This window comes from Bufo gargarizans, chromosome 3 (genome assembly GCF_014858855.1).
Source record: "Bufo gargarizans isolate SCDJY-AF-19 chromosome 3, ASM1485885v1, whole genome shotgun sequence".
NCBI classification, from domain to species: domain Eukaryota; kingdom Metazoa; phylum Chordata; class Amphibia; order Anura; family Bufonidae; genus Bufo; species Bufo gargarizans.
The window spans coordinates 428,913,000-428,940,449 of NC_058082.1; the positions used below are offsets into that span (position 1 = coordinate 428,913,000).

At 43.8% G+C, this 27,450-nt stretch overlaps 1 protein-coding gene across 2 annotated transcripts in view; it reads left to right on the top strand.

The window, feature by feature from the left end:
- TRIM33 (tripartite motif containing 33) overlaps positions 1 to 26,865 on the top strand; it is a 121,026-nt gene extending 94,161 nt beyond the window's left edge. Inside the window, exons 12-20 of one of the 2 annotated variants that reach the window (XM_044288508.1) lie at positions 1,906 to 2,038; positions 3,200 to 3,263; positions 3,505 to 3,658; positions 7,449 to 7,804; positions 10,423 to 10,546; positions 11,178 to 11,252; positions 21,954 to 22,106; positions 25,125 to 25,175; positions 25,254 to 26,865. In XM_044288508.1, the coding sequence (XP_044144443.1) occupies positions 1,906 to 2,038; positions 3,200 to 3,263; positions 3,505 to 3,658; positions 7,449 to 7,804; positions 10,423 to 10,546; positions 11,178 to 11,252; positions 21,954 to 22,106; positions 25,125 to 25,175; positions 25,254 to 25,466 (1,323 nt within the window). In that variant the 3' untranslated portion in view covers positions 25,467 to 26,865. The remainder of the gene's footprint in view (positions 1 to 1,905; positions 2,039 to 3,199; positions 3,264 to 3,504; positions 3,659 to 7,448; positions 7,805 to 10,422; positions 10,547 to 11,177; positions 11,253 to 21,953; positions 22,107 to 25,124; positions 25,176 to 25,253) is intronic. The other variant, XM_044288509.1, reaches the window with a different exon arrangement.
- The last annotated feature ends 585 nt before the right edge of the window (positions 26,866 to 27,450 follow it).

Consider the following 27,450-nt stretch of genomic DNA (forward strand, 5'->3'; position numbering starts at 1 on the left):
AAATGTTGATTTCAGCGGTGTGTCACTCATGAGCTAAATGTAAGTGGTTGCTGAGAACCAGCATCATAATCATTGCAGCCCGGGCCTTGAGAAGAGTCAAATCTACCTGAGAAGAGTCCTGGTTATTCATCATCTCCTGCTCTCTCACCATCTGCTAATTATTGGTGGAGTTGGGATTAGGGCTGAAACGATTATCGAATAACTCGATTAAATAGAGTCAAAAAATTCATCGATGCAGTTTCCCTGCATCGAGGAATCGTTTCCATCACGTGATCACGGAGCGGGAGTGAAATTAAGCGTCTCACTCACCGCTTCCGTGTCCTCCGGAGGCCAGAGAGGCAGGACTGAGCCGGCCGGCACAGCGGAGGGAGGCTGCCGCTGAAGACCAATGAGGACAGAGTAGGAGGAGGAGGGGAGGGACTGTGGCCACTGCGCCACCAATGAATGTGCCGGCCATATCCCACTACATTACACTGCTGGGGCTCCGATCGGAACTGACACTGCCACCAATGATGGGGGGGAGGAGGGGGACCCTGTGGCCACTGCCACCAATGATTAATACTGGGGAGGGAGGGGGGGGGGGGGGGTTGCGTTACCAGAGTGGGCAGGCAGATCAGAGGCTGGGGGGAGGGGGGGAGGCAGATCAGAGGCTGGGGGAGGGGGGAGGCAGATCAGAGGCGGGGGGGAGGCAGATCAGAGGCGGGGGGGAGGGGGGGAGGCAGATCAGAGGCTGGGGGGGGGAGGCAGATCAGAGGCGGGGGGAGGGGGGAGGCAGATCAGAGGCGGGGGAGGGGGGGAGGCAGATCAGAGGCTGGGGGGAGGGGGGGAGGCAGATCAGAGGCTGGGGGGAGGGGGGGAGGCAGATCAGAGGCTGGGGGGGGGGAGGCAGATGGAGAGAGAGTGGTTAATGGAGGCTGCAAGCACCACCTTGGCATGTATAAAGTTATTGGTTTAGAAAGGGGTTAATGAAGGCACCTCCAAGGTGCTTTCATTAACCTCTTCAAACCAATAACTTTATACATGCCTAATGCCAAGGTGCTTCCATTAACCCCTCCAAACCCAATGGGCATGTATAAAGTTATTGGTTTGGAGGGGTTAATGGGAGCACCTTGGCATTAGGCATGTATAAAGTTATTAACCCCTTCAAACCAATAACTTTATACATACCTAATTACGTACGTTATTTTAAGTAGCTTTTTCTTATTAGCTTACTTGATGAATCGAGAAATATAATCGATAGAATACTCAATTACAAAAATATTCGTTTACTGCAGCCCTAGTTGGGATAGATGTTTGCCCGACAGCTATTGAAGGTGTATGGCCACCGTTAGGTGAAGGGCTGTATTAGGTCTGCAGATCATCATTTCAGTTGTCGGGAAGGAAGCATTCTTTCCTGGCAATAGCCTTCTTGTCAGTGAAGGACATGCAGTGATCTCCTGCACAGTATGGGGAGCAGTGATCACTAATGCCATCGCTCAACCCCATACAGAATCATTATTTGCCGACAGCAGAGCGTGATTGGACAGCACTATCGGCGGCACTTTTACACAATTAGATTATCACTAACGAGTGTTCCTATGAACGCTTGTTAGCGAGGTTCTGGTCGACTGTCTACAGCCCTAAGTTTACACGGCAAAATCAGTTGAAGAAAAATCGGTAGCGGGTCAGAAGCAGATTTCTAGCTGTAAACATTGGCAGGTTTTATAAGATTTTATAAGATTATTAGAAGAGTGGTTGATGTTTCTTTGCTTCCCCATTGACTTCTATGACCAGCGTAAAGTACAGTAGTATTAACAAAGAAGTAAATACAATTTCAGAATTGTCTATACATGGTAGATCTTCTAGGTTGCCTAAAGCCTCATTTGTGCAGTGTATAAGCCGTCATGTTCCTGTCTTGTCTTGCAGTTGGAAGATGCTGGGTCAAGCAATTTAGACCACATATTAAGTAGGTACATCTCAATAGGTCATCAGCTTCCACAGCCAACAAGCACTATGAATCCATCCCCAGGACCATCTGCCATGTCACCGGGCTCAACAGGTAAGTGGTTCAGTAGTTTTTGTCGGTATGTAGTTTGTGAAGCATTCCTTTTTGATTGTAGTCACTATTGAAGTAAATGGAAGTTCACAGTGGACAGAGCTGTGCATATCTAGCACTGGAGCTTACTGTAGAACACCTAATCGACAGGGGGGCAGAGTTTCGGACTCTCGCCGATCAGATGCTGATGACCTATCCTGAGGATAGGCCATTATTATTAAAGTCCTGGGAAATCCGTTTAAAGCTATTGTGACATCAGAATGGAATTCTGTCTGTAAATACATGCAACATCATGAAAATGAATGGCTGACTTGTAATCACATCAAGTTCTATGGTGACATCATCACAATGGTTTGTGCATAGAAGTAAAAGACAAAAGTAATTGTGACATCATCAGAATGGAATTCTGCCTGTTAATAAAGACAGATGCAACATCAGTAAAATGAATGGTTGACCTATAATAACATCACGTTCTATGGTGACATCACCATGGTTTTTGTAAAGGAGTAAAAGACCAAAACAATTATGACATCAGTATGGAATTTTACCTAGGATTCTGACTTGACATCACAGTGGATTTCCACCTGGAATGAAGATCTCATGGCAATACCTAGAAATAAAGACAAGTCACAATAGATTCCTGCCTAGAAATAAAGATAAAGGCAGATCCGTCCTCATCAGAATGGCGTTCTAAAGAAAAATGCCATTGAGAGCTGATCCCAATGGAGTTCTTACTGGGAATACATGTTATATAAACTGTGGAATTCTAAATAGGAACAAATTCAAATTTCATTGTGACCTCATCACCATAGAATTTGGACAAAAAATACAGACAAACCCAATTGTGAGATGATCTCATTTGATTTCTTACTTGGGATAAAGATAAATGCAGCTGTGACATCTTGAACATTTTAGTTCTCCCTAGAGATTAAAAGGGTTGGCCCATCTGGGACATTGCCCACAGCAACCAATCAGATTCCACCTTTCATTTTTGACCTACTTTACACCAGTTTGATAAACGACCCCCAAAGTGTTCCCATTGACTTCCACTGTAAGAAAAAACTGAAAATAAGGCAGACAGAATGTGAGAGGATCCCAATAGTAAATCCTATATATTGCTGGATGTTTATTACACGTGAACAAAAACTTCCCTTTTTGTTTCAGGCCTGTCCAACTCTCACACACCAGTAAGGCCTCCCAGTACATCAAGCACAGGCAGTAGAGGAAGGTGAGTAATAACATTTAACAGCGTCTTCCATTTGCCACTCTTCCATGTAATTTTTACACCCCTGCAAAATGTTACCGCTATGTAAAGAAAGGCGGTTTATAATTTTTCCTTTTCTGTCTTTCACTAATCTGTCTGCATATTTTGAAATTTTTGGGGGGTACCTGGGTGTAAATGCATTATATGTATAGGGGCAAACGAAGGATGAATTCTTGTTAAATGCCTTATTTCTTTCATTACACAGTTGTGGTTCCAGTGGTCGAACTGTTGATAGAAACGCATTTAAATCGGATGCAATGAAGGTGAAGCAGGAACCTGGCATAGAAGAGGACGTGTGTAGTTTCTCAGGAGCCGTTAAGCAAGAGAAATCTGAGGATGGCAGACGAAGTGCATGCATGGTAAATTGGGAAAATAATTGTATTGGCTCAAACTAACTTAATAAAAAAGGGGTGAAATCTACAAATACCCCCATACAATACCAGTCAAAAGTTTAACTAGCCAACCAGAAATACACCTTAATTAGTTCGTTTTCTGGCACAGATTGAGGCGCAAAAAACCTTTACACTGCAATTTGCGACTTTTCCCCGCTCATGCCAGGTCTAAAAAAGTGGGTTGTCAGCCAAGATCGCATCTCTAGGTAAGTTGTAGTCCTCTTCAACTGGCTGCGGTCTAATCCATAGTGGAGGAGGAGATGGGGATCCAGTTTTGAGACAGTCTGCAGGGAGACATAGATCCACTCTCTGTAAATGTTTTAATTCATCCAGATCATGGGTATATCAGTAGTAATAAGTCAGAGCAACTGGATTTGTTGTATTTTCTCTTGGGCTTGCAATATATCACCCATCAATCCAAGAGCATACTTGCTCTGTCATATATTGGGTCTTTTTTCTTTTTTTTTTGCAAGAGGAGTGGAAAAATAACCGCTTGCCTATTTAAACACCCCTCTGCGCCTAATTGGGCTGTACGTTGATGCCACGACCTGGACATTTACAAGTCCGTAAAAATGCGGACAGCTCACGGATGTCCTCTATATGCTTCCATGTCCGTGCGACACATTGTGGTCCATGAAGATTAAATTAGGTCAGTCATTGTGCATAGACACAATGACTGGATTAATGATTATGTTCAAGTATTATGGGGTTGTCACTGTACCATTCACAAAGTGTAGGGCAGTTCTGTATTGACTAGACACACCTGCCACACTAACACCACTAAAGGCTCTTCTGGTGACAACAGTGGCTTATGCATAGTGCTCTCCTTGACGTCTCCAACTTCGTTGGCGGCCATCATTTCTGCTCAGCGTGAAAGCAACTTTCATCAGTGAACAGCTGAGGCCCACTGGTCCATCATCCAGCGTAAGTGCTCCCTGGCCCATGCAAGATGATGACGCCTGTGGTCGGGTCGTCTCGCACGCAGACCACGCTGATGTCAACAGTTTTGAATGGTCTGACGTGACATTTGGCGTTGTGTGGCATTCATCTTCCCTTTCCGCAGTGCATTGTTCACAATCAAGCAGGCAACAGTGGGATATGGACAAAGGACATCCACTTCTATGCCTTTCTGTGACTCTTCCAGTCTCTCTGCATCTGTTGAAACCTGCTGGTGACACACTGTGTCACTCTAACCTCAGTGGCCACTTCCATCTGAGAACATCCTGGTTGAAGCCTCGCAATGGCGAGGTACTGTTGATCAATTGTTAGGTGTTGTCTTGGCCTCATGATGTCAAAATGTGAACAGTATGATGAAGAGGACTGTTTAAATACCAATTCTAATTGAACCAGAAAATGTATTAGGCAAATTATGGATCAAACGCCTTCTGTGAATTTTGCCGTTGGAGAACAGCAAATTGTGCAAAAACTACAGAAACATTGAACAGTTGGACATGTGAATTCTCCCGCTCAGTATGTTAATACAGAGTATCGGTATAGGGAAGAGGAGACGCCAGGGTTTCTCAATGGGCATCTCCTTCTTTCTGGCCGTTCAGAGATCCATTCACAGCGGAGAGCGTCACCGCCAGGGAGAAACCTTCAATAAATACAGGGGGCATAGCTGGGAGCAGGAGCAATATTAAAATAAAAAAAAAACATTCAGGGTGGCAGCATCAGCAGGGGTACCCCTCCAGTAAAGGTATTTATCTACAATAAAAAACAAACTGTAAGGTCCTCTTTAAGTTCACCTTTAAAGGTTAGAGTGCATTTTAGGTTCATTCTCAAACTTCACCCTCAAGCCAAATACCCCTAACTTTTTGTGATTAATGTATTACTAGACAAAGGAACCAGTGCTGCCTGAGTATGAAGCGTTGGTCTGTCTCTGTGTGTTTATTGGATTTGTTCCAAGGGTGCCCAGGAGGCAAATCGCTAGTAGCCCTATACCCCGGCAGTTACACGCTGTTTATTTTAAACTTCCTAAATACCTAACGGCTAAACTGGTAGGAGATGGAGTCATATGACACAACCTGTGGCTAAACACCACTGGCAGTTACCAGGTGCATAAACACAAAGGTTTTTACCTGATCCAACTCTGGAGCAGACATTTATGCCAGCCACCTGCAATGATTGGCCTTGGGCCTTATTTCTCATCATTACAAATTATAGCTTCACTGGAAACTGTGTAATGTCAAAGGATCCCACTCCTGTCTGGAAGATCGACAGGCAGATGCCTCCAGAATTATGGCTGAAAACTTTAATATGTGCCCAAAAATCTTAAGATACAAGGGGGATGATTTAGCTAAACTGGTGTAAAAGAATGAGGTAGTTGTCCATAGCAACCAATCAGATTACTACTTTAATTTTGTCCTTTATTATATAAAATTATTATAATAGATATTAATATTATGTAATATTATTTGAGACATAAATTCAATATCTAAAACTAAAAAGTTACATTTTTGGGAGGGTTTTTCATGTTTAATGTAACTGTCAGGTGGTTAGTTTTTCCAGTACCTCGATATTGATATCCTCAAGATAGACCTCCATCTGATAGTAATGACCTGACACCTGCCACCCCCACCAATCAGATGTTTTATGCAGTTACCTCCAGAGAAAAATATCTATTGGAATGAATTGGAAGCACACGGTTCGCTCTTCTTTGTAGTGGCTACCATATCAAGATGTTTGAGAGAATGGCAAGACTGTGCCAAGCTGGAATCAAGACAAAGGGTGGCTGCTTTCAAAATTTTTAAATATTGGCTGGCTTTTCAATCACTATTTTTGATCACTCTGTAGTTCCAGTTGTAATACTATTCGGTTATCGCTTTTCTATTATTCTGGAGCGTGTTAGGAAGAAAGTTCATGCAAGCCTCTTCAATGAGTAGGTGTGCCCAAAAATTTGACTGGTACTGTATATGTATTTGCAGCGAGCACAGCAATTTATTATACCAGTATTTAGTTACAAATTTTAATGGCAAAGTAAGAAAATATTTTTCAGTGTCACTGGATTTGTTTTTAAAATGGAGTACCGCAAATGACAGACCCTCATGAATGTGGTTTCTGGTACTTGAAGAAATTATTTAGCTAATGGACGAAATGCAATATTATAAAATAAAAAAATTCAATCGTAATAAATCTCCCACTGGTTCCAGTGCTCATTTTCGAATGTGCCCACTGGTCTTTATTAATTTCCCTGCAGCGGTGCCATGCTGTAGACACACGTGACCGATGCGGCCGTTCCTTGGCCTTAGTGGTCTCTTTCCTTGCTTGCTACCATCACCACTGAGGAAGACCCCTTTAATGGCACTTCAAATTAACTTTTGTTTTACGCTGTCGGGTTTATGGAAAACTACATCATGAACTGTTGCAGTTTACATCGATTTTATACTCTGTAGTGACATTCATTGTCCATTATCACTAGACTGCAGAGGGTTAAAGTCCCAATCTCTGGGAAAGTCAGGTGTGTTCACACCACATTACTAAAGAGATGAGCATACCTAGGGGCCAGGGTTATGTCACGAGGACATAGATGAGGAGGCATTCTTACTACTCATCTCTGGTCTCGCATGTTATGGAGAGAGTGTTAAGCAGTTCCATTGAGCACAGTTTCCTAAATACAAATCTATTGTTGATATCATTGCTGTTTGGTTGAATGTAGTAATTTTTTTTGTGAAGGGTGCACTAACCAGTAGATCTTTAGTAGTTCTGTTATAGAAGTCGATGTATGTAGTTAGTAACTAATTTCTGATACCTTTACTAGCTAAGCAGTCCAGAGAGCAGCCTGACCCCACCGCTCACCACCACGCTGCACCTTGAAAGTGATCTAGAAGCCTTGGCCAATCTGGAAAATCATGTAAAGGCCGAGCCAAATAGCAGAAACAGGAGTTGTGAACAGTCTTCCCATGGTACTCTCGTAAATGGAAAATCGCCTGTCCGTAGTTCTATGCATCGGTCACCAAGAGGTGGAGGCAATGGTGATGGGACAAACAAAGATGAAGATCCAAATGAAGACTGGTGTGCGGTGTGCCAAAATGGAGGAGACCTCTTATGTTGTGAAAAGTGCCCAAAGGTTTTTCACCTCACATGTCATGTACCAACACTGCTTAGTTTTCCAAGGTATTGTCAAACATTGCTGATTTCTGCATGAAAAAAAAATCTTGTCTTGATTAGCTTGAATTCTGCTAATTTATAGAAGTTCTGATGTTGTGGTCATTAGGGGTTCAGACATTTAGGGGGGGGGGGAGAGAGGAGGATATGTGAGCAGAAAATCACCGAAAGGTTTTATGTTACACATATGTTAATTTAATTTTTGATGATGATGTTTTCCATGTCGGGGCATCCTAAAATCCTTCAGTTTTCACACTGACTCCTATGCCTAATAATAGACACCACATCTGTTCAGATCCCTTTTCTATATATATATATATATATATATATATATATATATATATAATATATATATATCTCTATATCTCTAACTGCTTACCCAAAAAATGTAGACTGAAACGGACAGCACTTCCAGTAGAAAAAGTTGTGGTTTATTAGGCCACAGTGGCACAGTGAAGCGACGTTTCAGCTTAAAACACAGAGCCTTTCTCAAGCATCAAACAGAAGTGTAACACAAGGTATAAGTAGACATACATGATTAGGGGGTGGAACAATCAATCAATGTGATCATTACAATAAAAAGTGTGTGAAAAATGAATAAATAGTGATTATAATGTGATATAACATGATACAATATATAGCAACAATGGTACAACACATGATTATACATAAATTACAAAAATTCATAATATAGTGCAATCAATACATAAATCCAGTAAGTGGCACCAATATAGATCGGCTGCTGCACATTAACATAATTACATTAGAATAAAAACAGGAGGAGCAAAGGACAAGATCGGTAACATACCACATAGAACCAACGTACATCCACATGCAGTCAATGGCCAAACTTGGTGTCTGTCCCTAAGGAGTGCGCAGGCGCCAGGTTGCGTCTCAACAGCATGACGTCACGCCATGCCTGAGGCAGACGTCACGCACATCACCTACCCATTCGGACACAGCGAGACCGGAAGTGTCTGTCAGCATTCCAACACGCATGGTCACATGAACCAATGTTCAGAAGCACCATGTTGGATGCTGGCAAGGTAACCCAAAGTTGTATTATTCTTATGATACACGGCTCAGAGGAAGCAAAAAAATGAAAATGGACATCCCTGTTCAAGGGGGTACAATATCCTAATGTTGGGCATGCAGTATGAGCCCGATCGGCACTACCGTGTCTATGAAGGTGCACAGGGGGGCCCTGGGTCATTTTCATGCGAAGGCACTCCCCCTCCGCCATGTCTGCTCGCCTTTTAGTCTTTGTTCTAACTTCCCTCCTCCCCGATGAACGCGATATCGGCGCGTGCACATTGAATGAGCACTGTCGGGCCGGGGCATAGCAGTTTAGCATGTGCATGCGCAGGAGGAAGGACGGGAGGACAAAGGTTAGAACAGAGACTAAGGGCGGGCAGAGGGGGAGTGCCTTCGTATGAAAATGACCCAGGGGCCTGGGCACCGGCCGTTGTAACGCCTGGGCACCTTCACAGACTCATTTGCATGCAGATTAAAAGTGTTTTTCTCCACAGCGATGCTAGCAAGGAACAAACGGTAAGCACCGTTTTAATAGGTGGGATGCCGTGGACATAACACTATTAGGGTGAATCTGCGTGAAAGACACCCTTTAAGCTTATATGTTGTAAAGTCTAAAATTTTTGTACAAGTCCCAATTTGTGTCAACATTTGTGTCCTTGCCCCCTTTCTAAAAATATTCACAAAAGAGCAGCATTCCAATCCCTCAGTTGGGTATAATTAGTTCCTAGTGACTGGCTATCTGGTATAGATCCACTGGTGCCCGTAGTGTCGGACCCTGGCTCCGGATTCCAGCATGTATAAAAAGTAGAAGATCTGCGTCAAACAAGTTATTTTAATTACCAATAGGCATTAAAAAAAGTGACGGATGAGTGCTGCAGGCAAGATTGTGGCATAGCAGCACAGAACGCCGGTCCTAATAAATATTTCCCTTTGAAAATCCATGAATTAGAGAGTTGTGCTCATCTTTAGAAACCACGTGGGGTTGTGCTCATGATTCCCTACTAATCACACCTTGTGACAAAAAATGTCAGTGCTATGCGCTGGAGAACAGAGTTGCACTGTAGTAGATAAAAAGCATTTGATGTTTTTAGGGTGCTGCCACAATTGACAGAAATGCTGTGGAGTTTTCATCCAGATTAGTTGGACACTGGCAGCATATCGCTAGGGTATGCCCCCAATGTCTGTTAGGTGCATGTCACCTCTGGGACTGCAGAGGGCGCACTGCGCATGACTGGGAAGTGCACCATGCAAGCGCTACCACCGTTCTGTTCACTATTATGGAACTGATGGAAATTGTGGAGCCAATGTTCCCATAGAAATGAGGGTGGCCGCACATGTGCGGTGTGACCTTCAAAACTTTGCGGGCTCCTTTCTTAGTATAGATGCGCCTCCCAGAGGTAGGACCCCTACCTATCAGACATTGGGGGCACATCTTACCAATATAGCCCTTTAACTGAAAATTAACAGAGTATAGTAGCAGCAATGTGGATGAGGTGCGAGTTTTCACAGCGGAGAGGGGTAAAATCACTAACATTGACGTCAGTGTTTAACGCTTGTGTTTTTTGTTGTTTTTCTTCTTCTTTTATGAATAGTGGTGAATGGATGTGCACGTTCTGTAGAGACCTGAACAAACCTGAAGTAGAGTACGATTGTGACAACTCTCAACACAGCAAGAAAGGGAAGACAGTTCAAGGCTTGAATCCTGTGGACCAAATGGTACGTGTGCTTTCATTGTGTAATCCAGCTGTTCTGCTGAGCAAGATCATTGTGGGAAAAATAAAACTGCTATACCTTTTGGAGTGTAAGCATTATTGAGTTGGTTTTGTTCAATGTTCCCCCCCCCCCTCTAGGTCCTTTGATTTTGGCTCTTTAAAATTACTGTGTAACCCATTTAAATTAACATGGTACCTCTTGAAAGAATCTCCCCGTCCCCAGCTTGTTTACTTCTGGGCTGTGTACGTACAGTGTCACATGTACCATTGCAGCCAATGAATGCCCTCAGCAGTAACGTGTGGCATATGACCCAGCAGTGGCATGCCGCTAGTGGGCACTTTCATTAGCTGTAACGGTGCACATGACCTTGCTGTCTATACCACGGCCAGAAGTAAACAAGCCGGGGACCAGAAGATCACTGTATGAAGCTAGAATGGAGTGGTGGGAAGGCAGGTGGGCAGCAGTACCCCAATGCCTTCCATCCACTGTATAGTTTACTGTGCCAGTGTCTTCCTGACACCACTAATAAAAAAATAAAAAGTTTAAAGATCTAAAATGCATTGCAAGATATTATTCTTGTGACTGAAATTGCATTGAAAAATATTTTCTATATAACGTTTGTGTCTTTTTTCAGAAATGTGAGCGACTGCTACTGTATATCTACTGCCATGAGCTCAGCATTGAGTTTCAGGAACCAGTTCCTGCATCAGTAAGTACAATGCTTGCTTACAATATGAAAATGTACAAGCCCCAAAACCTGACCGGTCATAAAGACTTCATGGAGGCCTTTATCGCTCTGAAGTCTCCAGATCACCATGCTAAGCAGCATGATTAACCCCTTCACGACTGCAATCTGTATATATACGTGATAGCTGCACATACCCCGTGCAGCTACCACGTATATATACGTTCTGGCAGCTCTTTAATCCAAGCGCTGCAAAGCGCTTGGATTAAAGCTTCTGCCCCTGCCCTGTATGCTGTCACGGACAGCATACAGTGCAGTAATGCCGGCAAGGGACCAATCAGAGTGGCCCCTTGCCGACAATCGATCCGATTGGTTAGTCTGTGCAGACTAACTAATCGGATCGCTGTGTGAAAAAAATGCCGGTTTCAGGCTCTGATCTGCGGTCTGCAGATCAGAGCCTGAAATCGGTAATGTGTCCTGAAGCCCCCGTGCCCCCGATCTGTGCCCCGTTCTTGTCCTGCCCCCCCCGATGCGGTCCGCCCCCTCCTGCCCCGACCTGCGCCCCCTTGTCCATCATCTTCTCCTGCTACTTCCTCCCGATGCGGTCCGCCCCTTCCTGCAGCCCCTTCCTGTAAATAATGAAATGCTGCCCCCCTCTCCTCTCCCCAGTTTCCAGCGATGCCCCGTCCCCTGCCCCCGATGCGGTCCCCCTTCTGTGTGTGATGGCGGCGGCTCCATTCCTGAGCCGCCGCCATCAGCAGCGTGTGTCAGCTCTATGCTGACACTGCTGTAACCCCATAGATGCCGCTACTGCGGCATCCATAGGGTTAATAGAGGGAGAGGGCTCCCTCTCTCTCAACCATCAGGGCTGCTGCGATCGCAGCGCCCGATGGTTGCCATGGCAACCGGACGCTTTGCAAAGGCGTCCGGTTGCCATGGTATAGGCGTCCAGTGCTGCCACCTACAGGCATCTGATTGTATTATACTTTGCAATGCAAGAGCATTGCAAAGTATAGTACAATCATCAGCCCCACTGGATCTTCAAGATCCAAGAGGGAACTGATAAAAAAAAAAAAAAAGTGAAAATAATAAAAGTAAAAATAAATAAATAAAAATGTAAAAAATTAATTTCCTTTTCCTATAAAAAAACAAAACAAAAAAAAAAACACATATTAGGTGTCACCGCGTCCGTAACGACCATCTCTATAAATATATCACATCATCAACACCGTCCAATAAACACCATAAAAAATAAAAACGGTGTAAAAAAATAAGCCATTTTTGTCACCTTACATCACAAAAAGTGCAACACCAAGCGATCAAAAAAGGCGTATATACCCCAAAATAGTACCAATCAAACCGTTACCTAATCCCGCAAAAAATTAGCCCATATTTAAGACAATCGCCCAAAAAATAAAAAGCTATGGCTCTCAGACTATGGAGACACTAAAACATCATTTTTTTGGTTTCAGAAATGCTATTATTGTGTAAAACTTAAATAAATAAGAAAAGGTATACATATTGGGTATTGCCACGTCCGTAACGATCTGCTCTATAAAACTGTCACATGACCTAACCCCTCAGATGAACGCTGTAAAAAAAAATAAAAAAAAAATATTCCAAAACAGCCAATTTTTGGCCACCTTGTCCCATAAAGTGTAATAATGAATGATCAAAAAAATTTATGTACCCAAAAATGGTACCAATAAAAACCTCAACTCTTTCTGCAAAAAATGAGCCCCTGCACAAGACGATCGGTAGAAAAATAAAAAACATACGGCGTTCAGAAAACCAATCCAGCAAAATCTGCCTTCCAAAAACCGTATGGCATTCCTTTCCTTCTGCACCCTGCCGTGTGCCCGTACAGCAGTTTACGACCACATGTGGGGTGTTTCTGTAAACCGCAGAATCAGAGTAATAAATATTTAATTTTGTTTGGCTGTTAACCCTTAATGTGTTAAAGAAAAAAAATTAATAAAATAGAAAATCTGCTAAAAAAGTGAAATCTAGAAATTTCATCTCCATTTTCCTTTAATTCTTGTGGAACACCTAAAGGGTTAATAACGCTTGTAAAATTGGTTTTAAGTAACTTGAGGGGTGTAGTTTCCATAATTGGGTCATTTATGGGGGTATACACTATGTAAGCCCCACAAAGTGACTTCAGACCTGAACAAGTCCTTAAAAAGTGGGTTTTGGAAATTTTCTTAAAAATTTTAAGAATTGCTTCTAAACTTCTAAGCCTTGTAATGTCCTAAAAAAATAAAATAACATTTCCAAAATGATGCCAACATAAAGTAGACATATGGGGAATGTTATGTAATAAATATTTTATGAGGTATCACTTTCTGTTTTCGAAGCAGAGAAATTGAAGTTTAGAAAATTGCAAATTTTTACAATTTTTTGGTAAATATGGGATTTTTTCATAAATAAAGGTGATATATATTGACTCAAATTTATGACTGTCATGAAGTACAATGTGTCACGAGAAAACAATCTCAGAATGGCGTGGATAAGTAAAAGTGTTCCAAAGCTATTACCACATAAAGTGACGCATGTCAGATTTGTAAATTTTGACCTGGACATTGGGGCATCAATGACCCTTGGTCATGAAAGGGTTAATATACATGCACATACACAAATTAATTGCAACTAGAAAGTGATCCTGGACCAACTGCTATGTATGCGCTAAATTTGTTTTTATGTGATTTATACTATGTTGACAAAAGTATTGGGACACCTACAGGAGCTTTTGTGGCATCCCATTCTAAATCTGTAGGCATTAATATGGAGGGGAAAGGTCAACTCCATATTAATGCCTATAGATTTAGAATGGAACGTCACATATTTTGGGAAGGCTTTTTTCCAAGATTTTATAGTGTCTGAGAATTTTTGCCCTTTTAATCCAGAACAGCTTTTGTGAGGTCAGAGGACAGTGATGTTGAATGAGGGTCTCGACTCTCAATTTCTGTTCTAGTTCATTCCAGACGTCTTTGATGTTGTTAAGTTCGGGGCTCTATGTTGAGTTCTTCCACTCCAATCTTCCCCAACCATACCTTTATGCACCTTGCTTTGTGCACTGGGGCATAGTCATGCTGGAACAGAAAAGGGTCTTCCCCCAAAACTATTCCCACAAAGTTGGAAGCATGCATTTGTCCAAAATGTCTTGTTATACTATAGCATTAAGAATTTCCTTCTCTGGAAGTAAGCGGCCTACGCCAACCTTCAAAAAAAATAACCCCATTGCATTTTCTTTCCTCCACCAATCTTAACTGTTGGCATAGTGCAGTCAGGCAGGTGACGTTCGCCTGGCATTTACCAAACCCAGACACATCCATCAGACTGCCTAATAGAAAAGTATGGTTAGTCACTCCATAGAACCTGTTCCACTGCTCCAGAGTCCAATGGCACTGTGCATTACACCACACCATCCAATGCTTGGCATTGTGCTAGGTGATGTAAGGCTTGCATTCAGCTGCCCGACCATGGAAACCCATGCCTTGAAGATCCTGGAGCTCAGTTTTTGTTCTGATATTAATACTGGAGAAGGTTTCGAGCTCTGCAATTATTGAGTCAGCCAAGCGTTGGCGACTTTTTTGTACTGTGCACCCCAGCACTCTGTGACCCCACTCTGTAACTTAATGTGGTCTGTGAGTTGCTGAGTGTAATAATACCACTCACAGTTGATGGTGTAGCAGGGATGACCATAAACTGACTTGTTACAACGGTGGCGTCCTATTGCAGTGCCATGCTGGAATTCAGTATGCTCTTTAGGACTACCCATTCTTTCACAAATGTCTGGAAAGGCAGACTGCAAGGCTAGGTGCTGGATTTTATACACCTGCGGCAATGGCACTGAATTAAACACCTAAATTCAGATAGAGGTGTGTACCAATACTAGATAGTGTTTGAGTGTATGAGCTTTGAAACTGAAATAAATGTTCATTGCTAGAAAACGGTCATAGATTATAACGGTCTCCAGGAAGTTTATTATAACAATCTGATTTAAAATATGTAATTTTCTAATTATGCATATGTATATTCATGTAAAGTGGTTTCTGGAGCTCTTCAAACCCATGTCCTTTATAAGGGTGACTGCTTATGTTGCCTTGTGAGGTGCTCTACTTTGTAAGATGAGCATAGATGTGGTCTATTTCAACACAGCAAATTGTGTTGAAATAGAATAGTAGAGGGTTTTGAAAATGCCATTCACATGTAGCAGAATTTTTTTGGTGTAGAAAAATTAACAATTTGCTGATTTTTTTTTTTTGGACGTGACACCTGAATTTAGGTAACTGGTTGTTCAGCTTTGTGATAGGCCTCTATAATAACTCCACCACAACAGGCAAAGGTGAACACCATGAATAAATAATGAACTTGGAGAAACTCTAAAAGGTAGACCCCTACCCTAGACAGAACTGAAACATCTATTTAGTGGACTAAACTGTTATATAGCGGAAACCTAAGCTGACCAATTCATAGAAAATACACCATTTATCTTGAATGCATTGGCGGACACAGCACCATGGGTATCTGCCCAGCTGCCACTAGGAGGCTGCCACTAGAAGTAAAAAGTGTTGGCTCCTCCTATCTGGGCTATACCTACTGCAGATGCAGGAGCAAACCAATTTTTTTCTAGTGTCTATAGGAGGCAGACACGACCTGCTTTTTTTCCTGCAGGTCTTGCTGCTATTTTGTTACATTATTTTATTTATTTTTTTATGCAGGATTTTCTCCTGCTGCAGGTGGGTGCTCCATCGTGGGCTGCCACTTTAGTTGCACCCCTGCGGGCGCGTAGTTCGGTACCGCTGGTCACCCAGTCCCCATTACTGGCTCTACAGTGGGTTGCCAGCATTCCCACAGGGGCCCGTGTTGAGTCTGCTGATGGGGTGACCCTGCTGCGCCTAAAGAAGTCAGAGGGTAAGTACAGCTCTCTCCCCCCTCTGGGCCACTGATCCCTTACTACCTTGGCCAGGGCGTCTGTTCATGGGGCTCCTGGTGTAGTCACTGAAGGGGACTCTTCCATTTAGAGACGCATGTAGCTGGACATAAGGGCCTGCAATCCTGCCTCCCGGTCGGTTCCATCTCTTTCTGGTGGTCTCCTGGGGTGTTGCGGCTCCCTCTGCAGGGATCCGCATCTTTCCAGCTCCCTTCTGTTTCTGTGCACCGCCGCCGGAGCTCTGATCCGGCCGCTTCAACTAATTTAGTCCCCAGCTTTTTGGCCTGCTAGGCTGCGACTTGGCTCCGCCCCTTTTTCTTCCCAGCTTCGGCCCGACGACTCCTCTCACTGGGAAGGACCTCCTGCTTAGCTGCCATCACGGCTAAGCGTGTTTTTTTTTCCCTGTGGAGGGGCGGTATCTTCTGCTGCTGAGAAGAGGCGGCTCCATATTGCAGCTCAGGGCCTGATCGCCATTTGGAGTGTTCCTGTTCTCCCTTCGCTGCTTCTGCGCATTGTGCGGCACTGCACCTGGGAGCCTGGTAGGATAGCCTCTCTGGTAGACACTTCTTTTCTGTAGTTGGTCTCTTTTTACCATTATGTTCTCTGCTAGTACGGACCCTAAAGCCCGGGTGCCTATTGGGGTGGCTATTTTTATGCTTGCTCTAAGCGCAATAAGGCTTTTCTTCCCCGCAGCCTAACTCGCTCTGCACGCACTGCGCTGCTCCCATGCCGCCCTCCTGACACCCTGGCCCCCCCTCCTGATTGGGCTGCCTCACTGTCTCAGGCCATAGGCGACCTTGCCAGCCTGTCCCGGTCCATGGTGCAGTCGCTGGACCGCTTGCCTGCTCAAATTGCGGCAGTCTGTCCCTCGCAGGGACCATGTAGCTGAAGGGCCTCGCCCCCGCTCTGACACCAGGTCCCGTAAAAGACCTTGTGTGATCACTCCTGGGGACACCTCTCACTCTGATTCTGTATCAGAGCAGAGTTCTACTTTATGTGCGGCCATGTAGAACCTGTTTAAGGCGGTTAGAGACGCTCTCCATGTGCAGGAGGGTACTTCCTCCTCTTCTCAGGATTCTGTGTCCTTCCGCGTTTCCAAGCGTTCTGTATTGGTTTTTCCTAACCACCCGGACCTCGACGCACTCCTGGCCAAGGAGTGGTGTCAACCTGATAGGCGCCTGCAGACCTCTAAGGGTTCGGATGCTCTGTTTCCTTTCAGTGCAGAGTCCGTGAACCTCTGGTCAGTCCCACCCCTGACAAGAAGATTGATTCCTTGGCGAAGGCCATTTTTGTAGCGGCAGGCTCCGCTGTTCAGCCTGCTTTTGCCGCCTCCTGAGTCGCCAAAGCCTGCGTGGTCTGGGCCAAGCAGCTCATCCGTTCGCTGCCAGATTCTGCTCCAGTTGAGGTTTTCATTCTTGCCTCTCAGCTTCTCCAGGCTTCCCGGGACCTATGTATCTCCCTGGTATCGGCTCGCCGGTCTAGCAGGGCACCTGCTAACTCTGTGGCCATCCGCCCTACGGTCTGGCTCCGTTCATGGGCGACAGATGCTGCTTCCAAAAAGGCGCTGATCTCTCTCCCCTTTCAGGGTGAAAAGCTGTTTGGGAAATGCCTGGTGGAGCTTATTTCAGAGGCCACGGGAGGAAAAAGCTCCCTCCTCCCCCAGAACAGTCCTCGTCGCTGTTGTCCTCCCTTGGTGGCTTCAAGGTCCAAAAATGTTTGCTCCTTTCGGGACTCTTCCTCCCGCTCGGACAAGAAGTTGTGGGGGCCTTCCTGGCATTCTCGCCCCAAGCCTTCAAAGCCAGAGTCTGCAAAAACCTCTTCTGCATGACTGCGCTTTACCACATGTGGGGGGCCGCTTGCTTCGACTTTCAGGAGTTGTGGTGTGCAAACGTGGATGATGCATGGAGTCGCTCAGGTCAGTGATGGCCTCCCTGAAGGAGGGCGAATTTTTGTTGTCCATCGACATACAGGACTCATACCTACATATTGCCATGGCCCATCAGCGGTTCCTTCACTTTGCGGTCGGTTCTCTGCATTTCCAGTTTGTGGCTCTGCCCTTCGGCTTAGCCTCCGCCCCAGAGGGTCTTCACAAATGTCCTGGCCCCTCTTATCGCTCTTCTCCACACTCTGGGGGTGGCAATGATTCCCTACCTGGACGACCTGTTGGTGAAGGCTCCATCCCTGGAGGACAACCTGGCCAGCCTCCGTATCACCCTGTCTGTCTTGTCTCAGTTCGGGTGGTTGGTCAACTATCCCAAGTCCTCCCTGGTTCCCCGCCAGAGAGTGGATTTCCTGGGCATGACCTTAGACACTTGCCTCTGTCGAGTGTTCCTTTCCCCAGGACAAAGTGGTGGCTCTCAGAGATGCAGTGTTTCACCTTCACAAGCCGTCCCCTCTACCTCTTCGGATGTACTTGCGGGTTTTGGGCCGGATGGTTGCCTCTTTCGAGACAATTCCACTCCAGGCCTCTTCAGCTGGCGATCCTGTCCAGCTGGGACAATTCCCAGCTGGGCCTAGACCATCTGGTTCGTCTTCCCCATCTCGTCCGCAAGGAGTTCTGCTGGTGGCTTCTACCTCACACCCTATCTCTGGGCAAGTCCTTTCTTCCCCTTCGTTGGTGGGTGATCTTCACGGACGCCAGCCTGGCGGGGTGGGGGGGCCGTCTTCGGGTCCCTCTCTCCTCCCTGCACATCAATATTCTGGAACTCAGGGTGATTTTTCTGGCTCTCTCATTGGACACACCTTCTCCCCGGTCTTCCGGCCCGAAACCAGACTGACATCTCCACTGCGGGGGCGTACCTGAATCATCAGGGGGGGCATCAGAAGTGTGAGGGTCTCACACATACTTCGGTGGGCGAAGTCCTTTGTTCCGGTCCTCTCCGCAGTCCACATTCCCGGGGTCGACAATTGGGCAGCAGACTCACTCAGTCGCCAAAGCCCCGACTGTCCTTTCACCCAGAGACATGGACCTTTTCGCCTCCTGTCTCAACCACAAGGTACTGCGTTACTTCGCGAGGTCCCGGGACCATCAGGCGCTGGCCTCGGATGCTCTGGTCCTTCCTTGGTCCCAGTTCAGTCTCTTGTACCTCTTTCCTCCCATTCCGCTCCTTTCCAGGGTTCACAAGCGCCCGAAGTCGGCAATTCTGGTGGCCCCAGACTGGCCTCACCAAGCATGGTACGCAGATCTTCTGTTCCTACTCCCTCTACGTCCCAACCTCCTTTCCCAAGGTCTGCTACTCTATCTGAGTTTACATCAGCTGCGTTTAACGGCGTGGCTGTTGAGGCCGCGGTACTGAGGTTCCGCGGTCTCTCGGAGTCTGTTATCCAGACTATGCTCCACGCAAGCAAGCCCCAGTCTTCCTGAATTTATCATCGTACCTGGAAGACTTATTTTTCCTGGTGCGAGGCTGCTAAGTTTCACCCTCTCAACCTTTCTTTTCCCAGAGTTTTGTCTTTCCTCCAGACGGGCTTTGACAAGGGCCTTCGGCTGGCGTCTCTGGGGTCAGATTTCGGCCCTATCTGTTCTTTTCCAGAAACCCCTGGCTTATTGCCGCCAAGTGAGAACCTTTTTGCAGGGGGTCGCTCACCGTGTTTCGCCTTTTCGTCCTCCTGTGGAACCGTGGGACTTGAACATTGTTCTGGGCGCTCCTCAGGTCTCTCCCTTTGAAGCTTTTACAGGATATTTCTCTTTCCTTTGTCTTGTTTAAGGTAGCCTTTCTTGTAGCGATTACTTCTATTCACAGAGTTTCTGAACTTGCTGCGCTCTCTTGCAGATCCCCTTCCTTGGTGTTTTATCAGGATAAGGTGGTTCTTCGTCCGGTCCCTTCCTTTCTCCCTAAGGCGGTGTCCTCATTCCATATTCATGAGGAGATTCTCCTTCTGTCCTAACCCCTCTCATCGTAGGGAGCGTTCTCTTCACTGTTTGGATGTTGTTAGGGCTCCTCGTCTCTATCTTCGGTTGACTGGGTCCTTCTGCCGGTCGGGCCTGCAAGCTTCCAAGGCCATCATATCCCATTGGATTAGGTCGGCAGTTAGGGGGGGCCTATGTTGCGAAGGGTCGTGTTCCTCCCTTTCGGTTGACCGCCCATTCCACTAGGGCGGTCAGGGCTTCTTGAGGCGGTTAGACATCAGGCCTTAGCTTTCCAGATCCGCAAGGCCGCCACCTGGACCTCTGTCCATATGTTTTCCAAATTTTATCACATCCACTCCTTGGCTTCTGCTGATGCAGACTTCTGGCTTCTGCTGATGGGTTGCAGGGTTCTGCAAGCAGCCGTGAGTTATTTGTGTTTCATGGCTGTTTTTCTGCCCTCCCTTGTGGACTGCTTTAGGACGTCCCATGGTGCTGTGTCCCCCAATGCATTCAAGAGAGAACTGGATTTTTGTACTCACTCTAAAATCCTTTTCTCGTAGGATGCATTGGGCGAGACAGATCTCACCCTCTTTGGCTAGTTTTTTCTGTTGGTCCTCTCTGGTTTAGGACTTGTTGGCTTATAGTTTTGTCTTGTGCTCCTACTGCTTTTCTACCTACTGGTTTGCTCCTGCATCTACAGTGGGTATAGCCCAGATAGGAGGAGCCAACACTTTTGACTTCTAGTGTCGGCCTCCTAGTAGCAGATGGGCATATACCAATGGTGCTGTGTCCCCCAATGCATCCTACGAGAAAATAATTTTACGGTGAGTACAAAAATCCAGTTATTATGAAAAGTATGTGGACACCTCACCCTGACACTTATGAGCTTGTTGGACATCCCATTTTTAAACCATGTTAATATGGTGTTTACTAAAATGGCCTTCATTTTTCTGGAGATACTTTTCATAAGATTTTGAAGGGTGTTTGTGGGAACTTGTGCATTTTGTGAGGGCAGACTCTGATATTGGGTGAGTAGAGTAAAGTTTCTGACATAGTGTTCGCAGACTAGAGGGGGTGGAGCCTCACTACACACTGCACTGCTCTGCAATAGATAGTATTGATGTAATCCTGCATACGATATGCTGTCACGGCGGAGCAGCCTCACCAATATGTAATGTGCCAGAGTGTAGTGCGTAGTGAGGCTTCACCCCTCACCTCCCTAGGCAGCTCTGCAAGTGGAGGCAACCAGTCCTACTCAGATTCTAGGGTTGGTTGCATGTGGCCTTTTTAAATCATTCCCAAAAGAAACCTTTAGGCCCCTTTCACACGAGCGAGTATTGTGCGCAGGTGCAATGTGTGATGCGAACTCATTGCACCAGCACTGAATCCGGACCCATTCATTTTAATGGGTCTGTGTACATGAGCATTGTTTTTCACGCATCACTTGTGTGTTGCGTGAAATTCACAGCATGTTCTATAATCTGCGTTTTTCATGCAATGCTGGCCCCATAGAAGTGAATGGGGCTTTTTCACTGGTGGTTGCTTAGAGAGAGTTTGTAAACATTCAGTTTTCTATCACGTGTGAAAAATGCATCTGTGCATTTCACCTGCGCCATAAAAACTGAGCAACTGAACACAATCGCAGGCAAAACTGAACTTGCTTGCGAAATCGCACATTTTTCACTGAACGCATCCGGACCTAATCCGCTCACGCTCATCTGCAAGAGGCCGTAAGGTGCTCATACACCTTCGATAACAGCTGAGTGTTCGTTCAGCTGCTAGCCATTTCTCCTGACTAAGGTTTCTCTACTTCTCCAACAATCTAGCTTTGCAAACTATCATATGGATAGTGGATACATGATGAATGTTAAAGGCCTCCTCTTTAATATTTTATAGCCATTTTGTACTTTATGCTTTAACCATTTTCTTTTTGTTGCAGATACCAAATTATTATAAAATAATTAAGAAGCCCATGGATCTATCCACAGTGAAGAAGAAGCTGCAGAAAAAGCACTCCCAACACTACCAGACACCTGAAAACTTTGTTTCTGATGTCAGGCTTATATTCAAGAACTGTGAAAGGTTCAATGAGGTATGTTGGTCTTATTTTACCATATTTTATATGATTTCTCTGCTTCGTACAATGCATGTTGATAGTCTCTCATTTTCTTACACTTGCTTCATATTTTAACATAAGTTTCTGTTTCTCTCTAAATTGCTTTCACACAGTGCCCTTAAAACTGTCAACCCCAAGATTCATTTGGCACCTCCTTCATTTTATTAGATTTTTCTTTACTTCCATTCATGAGTCTAATTATCTTATGTCCATATGGGAATTACATGTACATAAGAGCGGTTTGCCATTTGATTGGCTTCCTACAGTTTTCTTGGCACTTGTACTTTGCTTATTACCCCCCCACCCACCACCACCACCACTGTGTCCCCATTATAACAGAGTTAAAATGTTACACAACATTTACTTTAGTCAACTTTGGGTGTTCAGTGAATGTCCAGAGAAATTACTTCTATTCATGTTCAACTAGGATGCAAAGTGCCTCCACAGAACATATCTCTGGGGCAATAGCCCACAAAAAGGCAATGTAGCGTGCAGGTGCCGGAAGCTCAGGAGAGGGCACCTGTGTGAGACTTAGAGACTCATCACTGAGACGTCAGGGGAGGGGCGGACATGGGGGAAAAGAGGCAGGCTTGGACACGTGGGATCCTATTTGCATATGAAAAGAAGTTATTTTCCTGGACATTCACTGAACATCCAAATGACATGGCCTGTTGAGAATGGTCATGCCATATACTGGTGACCATTGCTGGTAGTTTTATTAGTGAAAAGTCTATGACACTCCCTTTTAGTGTATTTCAGATAATTCTTGTGTTTTTGGAGCAGTCATTTTAACATTGCTTTAGTAACTTACATTGATATTGGAAAACTGGCCATAGACTCACAGATCTTCCTGTTAGGACCAAAGATAGCAAGTATCCGAGATTATGTTCGCAGTGCCCATGTATTAATGATCATTTCTAGCAGGAAATTTGTTGGACAATATTATTAGAACATCATTTTTTTTTAAAATTATTGCGGTTTCTACACTTATGTTGAATAGATTGTACATATTCCATATTCGGCTGTCAGTCCCAAGCATAATGTGCTTGATGGAAATTTTACGCTTCGTGGGGAATACATACATGTGTGAAATTATGCATGCATTCTCATCGCTGCTCATTTTAGTTGAAGTACAACAATATACCAGTCCTCAAGGCTATAAAACAATAGAAATGAAAGAACCTTACCCATCAAATTCACTTAATTTAAACCAGGTCTATGCTAGTCCCAGAACATACAGATGAGTCCTCATATTCATGAGCTCCTGGACTCATGAATATGAGGACTCCTTGGCTTGTATTGGAGCAGTTCTGTACAAGGTTTCAGCAAAACAGGTGGGGCAATTAGTAAGTAAAGTGACTGGCCACATTATTTTCATTGGCCTACTTCTGATCAGTATGTTCCCAAAGATAGCAATAGGCATTAGGTGAATACACAGGCCACGCTGTATGGCGTAGATATAGCATCCATAGCAACTTCCACATTAATTTGACTTTAATATTTAAAAAATTAGTATACATAAATGTATGAATACACTGAATAACTAAGTGGCATCATTCAGTAGAAAGACGTCTTTGATTTTATTGCTCAGTCATAAATCGCTTTGGATACTGTGGCAGCAATATTTTTTTTTTTTCTGGGACACCAGAAGGAACACCACTATGAACATTGAGACACAATTGCGATGGTCCTTTAGCTGCCATGACAATTCCCTCCCCTGAACCAGCAGGCTGCAAAAACTACCAAAAGCAAAGCACGATAATAATCTTCTCCTTCCATCAGTGCGCTTTTACTCCTGCTGCCTTCTTTCCTATTTAAAGCGTTGTCCCACCATAGACTTCTGTGCTATAACCACAGTGGTTACTATGAATGTTTGATTAGTGGTGGCCCCACCTCACCTATTAGAGAAGAGTATAAAATGTTCATGTTTAGAAGAAATGGAGAGGTGGGATACATATTAAAATGTGTAGTATTAGGTTAGGAAAAACTGCTTATAAAGCAAATTTGCTTATATTTTACAGTGAGGGCTGGTATGTTGTCCTTTTTTTTTTTATATATATACTAATTTGTTATAGATGTTAATGGGGTTGTTTGGCAGGTTGGCATTCTTGAGATAAGGGACAGAATGGTTTAAAAATAGTAAAGCAGCATCACCAATGTTCTGCTGCTCCCGTTCCAGTGTTTTCTAGGTCCCTGCTGGCTTCTGCTTCCTGTTCGGGTTTCGACACACAGGAAATGGCAAAAATGCCCCCTCAACACTGGCATATTACAGGCGAGTCTTTGACTGTGTTGAGATGGGGAAACAGACCAGCGAGGACCTAGTATGGACTGTAATGCCAGTGGCTGGGGTTCCCTGAAATAATGCTATTCTTTCTTAAATCCATTATGTCCCGCTGAACAAGCTCATTAAGGGTGAAGCGTGCCCACTTGCCTTGAGAAGATTTATTATTTATCTATCTCATATAGCGGGACATCTTACTTGGCAGCTTCTTTTCTAGTCTATGCAGTACCATGTCACGTAGGTTAGAAATCAGTTTTTGTATAGGATATAACAAAATGTCCAGTCCTGGTATTATTTGTACTGGCATTATAGTGAGAGGGTATCCGATGAAATGTTTTACAGCAAGCACTTTTTACACATCTGGCACTTTCAAATCAGCCAGGATATTACAAATTCAAAGATTTTGATTAATTTTGACTTCTGTCATTGCGTAACTTTCAACCCAAAATAGACTTTTGATTCTGAATACCTTCCATCTTATTGTGTCTGTGCCCAAGTCTCTCATGGCGGCATAGATTGCTGCGATTTAGCAGCAGAATTCCTCTACCATATTCAAAAAGTATGCATCCCTTTTGATTCAGCCAATATTTTTGACATGCACCCTGGTCATAACTATTTTTGTCTTTGTTATGGCCTCGATTTCTAGTACAGCCCTTCGTATAAACCTTTAGAGTAAACCATTTTGCCTTTTTTGACTCTAATGTCCTTTTTAGATGATGAAAGTTGTTCAAGTTTATGCAGAAACACAAGAATGTAATCTGCAGGTAAGATTTCCGAACAATGCGAACTTGGCAGAAGTCTGTGCATAACCCAAGGTGAAATTTATTTTCTTTGTTCAACAGATTGACTCTGAAGTGGCCCAAGCAGGAAAAGCTGTGGCTTTATACTTTGAGGACAAACTTCCAGAAATCTATCCTGACAGGACCTTCCCACCATTACCTGAATTTGAACCAGAGGAGGATGATGGTGAAGTAACAGAGGATTCAGATGAGGATTTTGTACAGCCTCGAAGAAAACGTCTAAAGTCAGATGAGAAGCCGGTGCATATAAAGTGATTTAAATGCCCTGGACTTGACGTTTTTCTGTAGAGATATAACTTTAAGTACCTATTTAAGTGTTCCTGGAATATCTTCTCGCCTACGTTGGCTACCTTCATTGAGAAGGTGGGAACTTTTAGACAGTATTAGACCAACTAATTTGTACAGAAGAGATGAACATTCTTTTAAAGAAGATGGAAACTTATTGTCACATTTTTTTTTTTTCTTGACTTTTTAAAAAATATTTTTAATTTGAAGCTGGACAGACTCCTTTCAGAAGGAACAGTCTATTCGTAATCTCAATTAGGTTTTTGTGAAAAGTTGAAGACCGTTCCTTTGATTTGGTATTCTCAAGCGTTCTTTGTACAGACCTATAAGCGGACTCGATGGTTGTTGTTGCTTGTTAATCTATTTCTTTATGGAAGATTGGACCAGTACTTGCAGTTCTCTGTAACATCTTCTCTTTTGATCAGGCTGCTCTGAAGCTTGATTTCAGCGATAACATGGTACAGGTTTAAGTGTGGTTTCTGAACGATTCATTTCTAGTAGTTCTCCATTTCCAAGTTTTTGTTACAATTTTTTTTTCTTTGAGTGCTTAGCTTCAGTAGGTTATCTTCTCCAAGGTTCTGGTATATAGATATATATTTTGTGAAGGAAACCGTTTAACTTTGATCCTAAAAACAGTAACTTTTTGCTATGTATATATGAGGAAGCTTCTACGTGTTCGTAAATCCATATTGCATTATTTCTGACAACAGATTGTCAATCCTTGCTGTTGTCTTGCATCCAAGACGAGGAAAAATAAATTAAGAAACTGGTTAAATAGTCTTGATTTTATCCTACTTTAACAGCAAATGAGTAGATAGAAATTGTTAGTATATTTGAGAGAATAAAAAAACAACAACTTGGTCTTCCTTAGAGTTACTCCACTTTTGAACATTGTATCAAAGTTTAAATCTATGTATAATGTGGAGCAAATTGGCAGCCACTTTGCTGTATGACTGCTGGACTTGGCTCCTTGTACGATTAGAGCTCATCTTGCTCTCTGCAGTGAATTATGGGAAACGTAATGTTTTTTTTTTTCTTGTTGTAAATACTTTTTTTCTCCAACAATGCTCTGTAACGGGGCATGTTCTGTACAGATGTCGGATTAACAAGAGGTCGTATCCATGTTTGAGGCCCTTCATTCTGAGATGAAACTGGCAACCAGTAGCATTTTAGAAAAATGCATCTTATGGTTGTAAAGAGTAAAGCAAAAATTCTGAGCCTTTATATGTAGCGCTAAACTCGAAATGATGATCAAAGTTGGAGTTATTTTAATCTTTTTAATTAGTTTCAAGAAATGTATAATTTTGCTATGCTCACTGTCTTTCTTGTACATAAAACCTGACTGCCTCGAGGCAGCTGCCTTTCCAGACTTGTTTTTATGATGCGTTGTGTTTTTTTTGTTGCAGAGCTTGCTTCTACTGCACAACATCCTGAAACCACTTAGTGGTGAAATTTCCACTAGAAATACCCTAATAAAATCCATTTATCATTTTCAACAAACCACAGTTATTCCCTCCTTTCCCTTGCCAACTATAGATTCATATTTAGACGGGACTTCCACTTTTTGGGCCTCTTTACAGTGAATGTCCTTAAGTACCATTTTTATCTAAATAGGTTTAAAATATAAAGCTTATTAATTCCTTAATATATCTTTATAGCAGTCAGGAATCACTTTTTCTGATACAGAGCTTCACATCCCCTGCATAGCAATAATTAAATTAAGATACCTGCTACCTGCAGCCACCACTGGTGGGAGGTTAGTTCATATTTGTATACTTTGAACTTATTTCTAGCGCTGTATGCAGTAAGCGTCTAAGCTCCCTTTTAGTGGTGGCTGCGGGTATTTATGAAGATTTGTAGCTATATCAGAAAAGCTGAGCTCCAACTGCAGTAAAGCTAAATTAAAGGGGACTGAACTGTTAATGACCCATCCTTAGGATAGATCAATATCGGA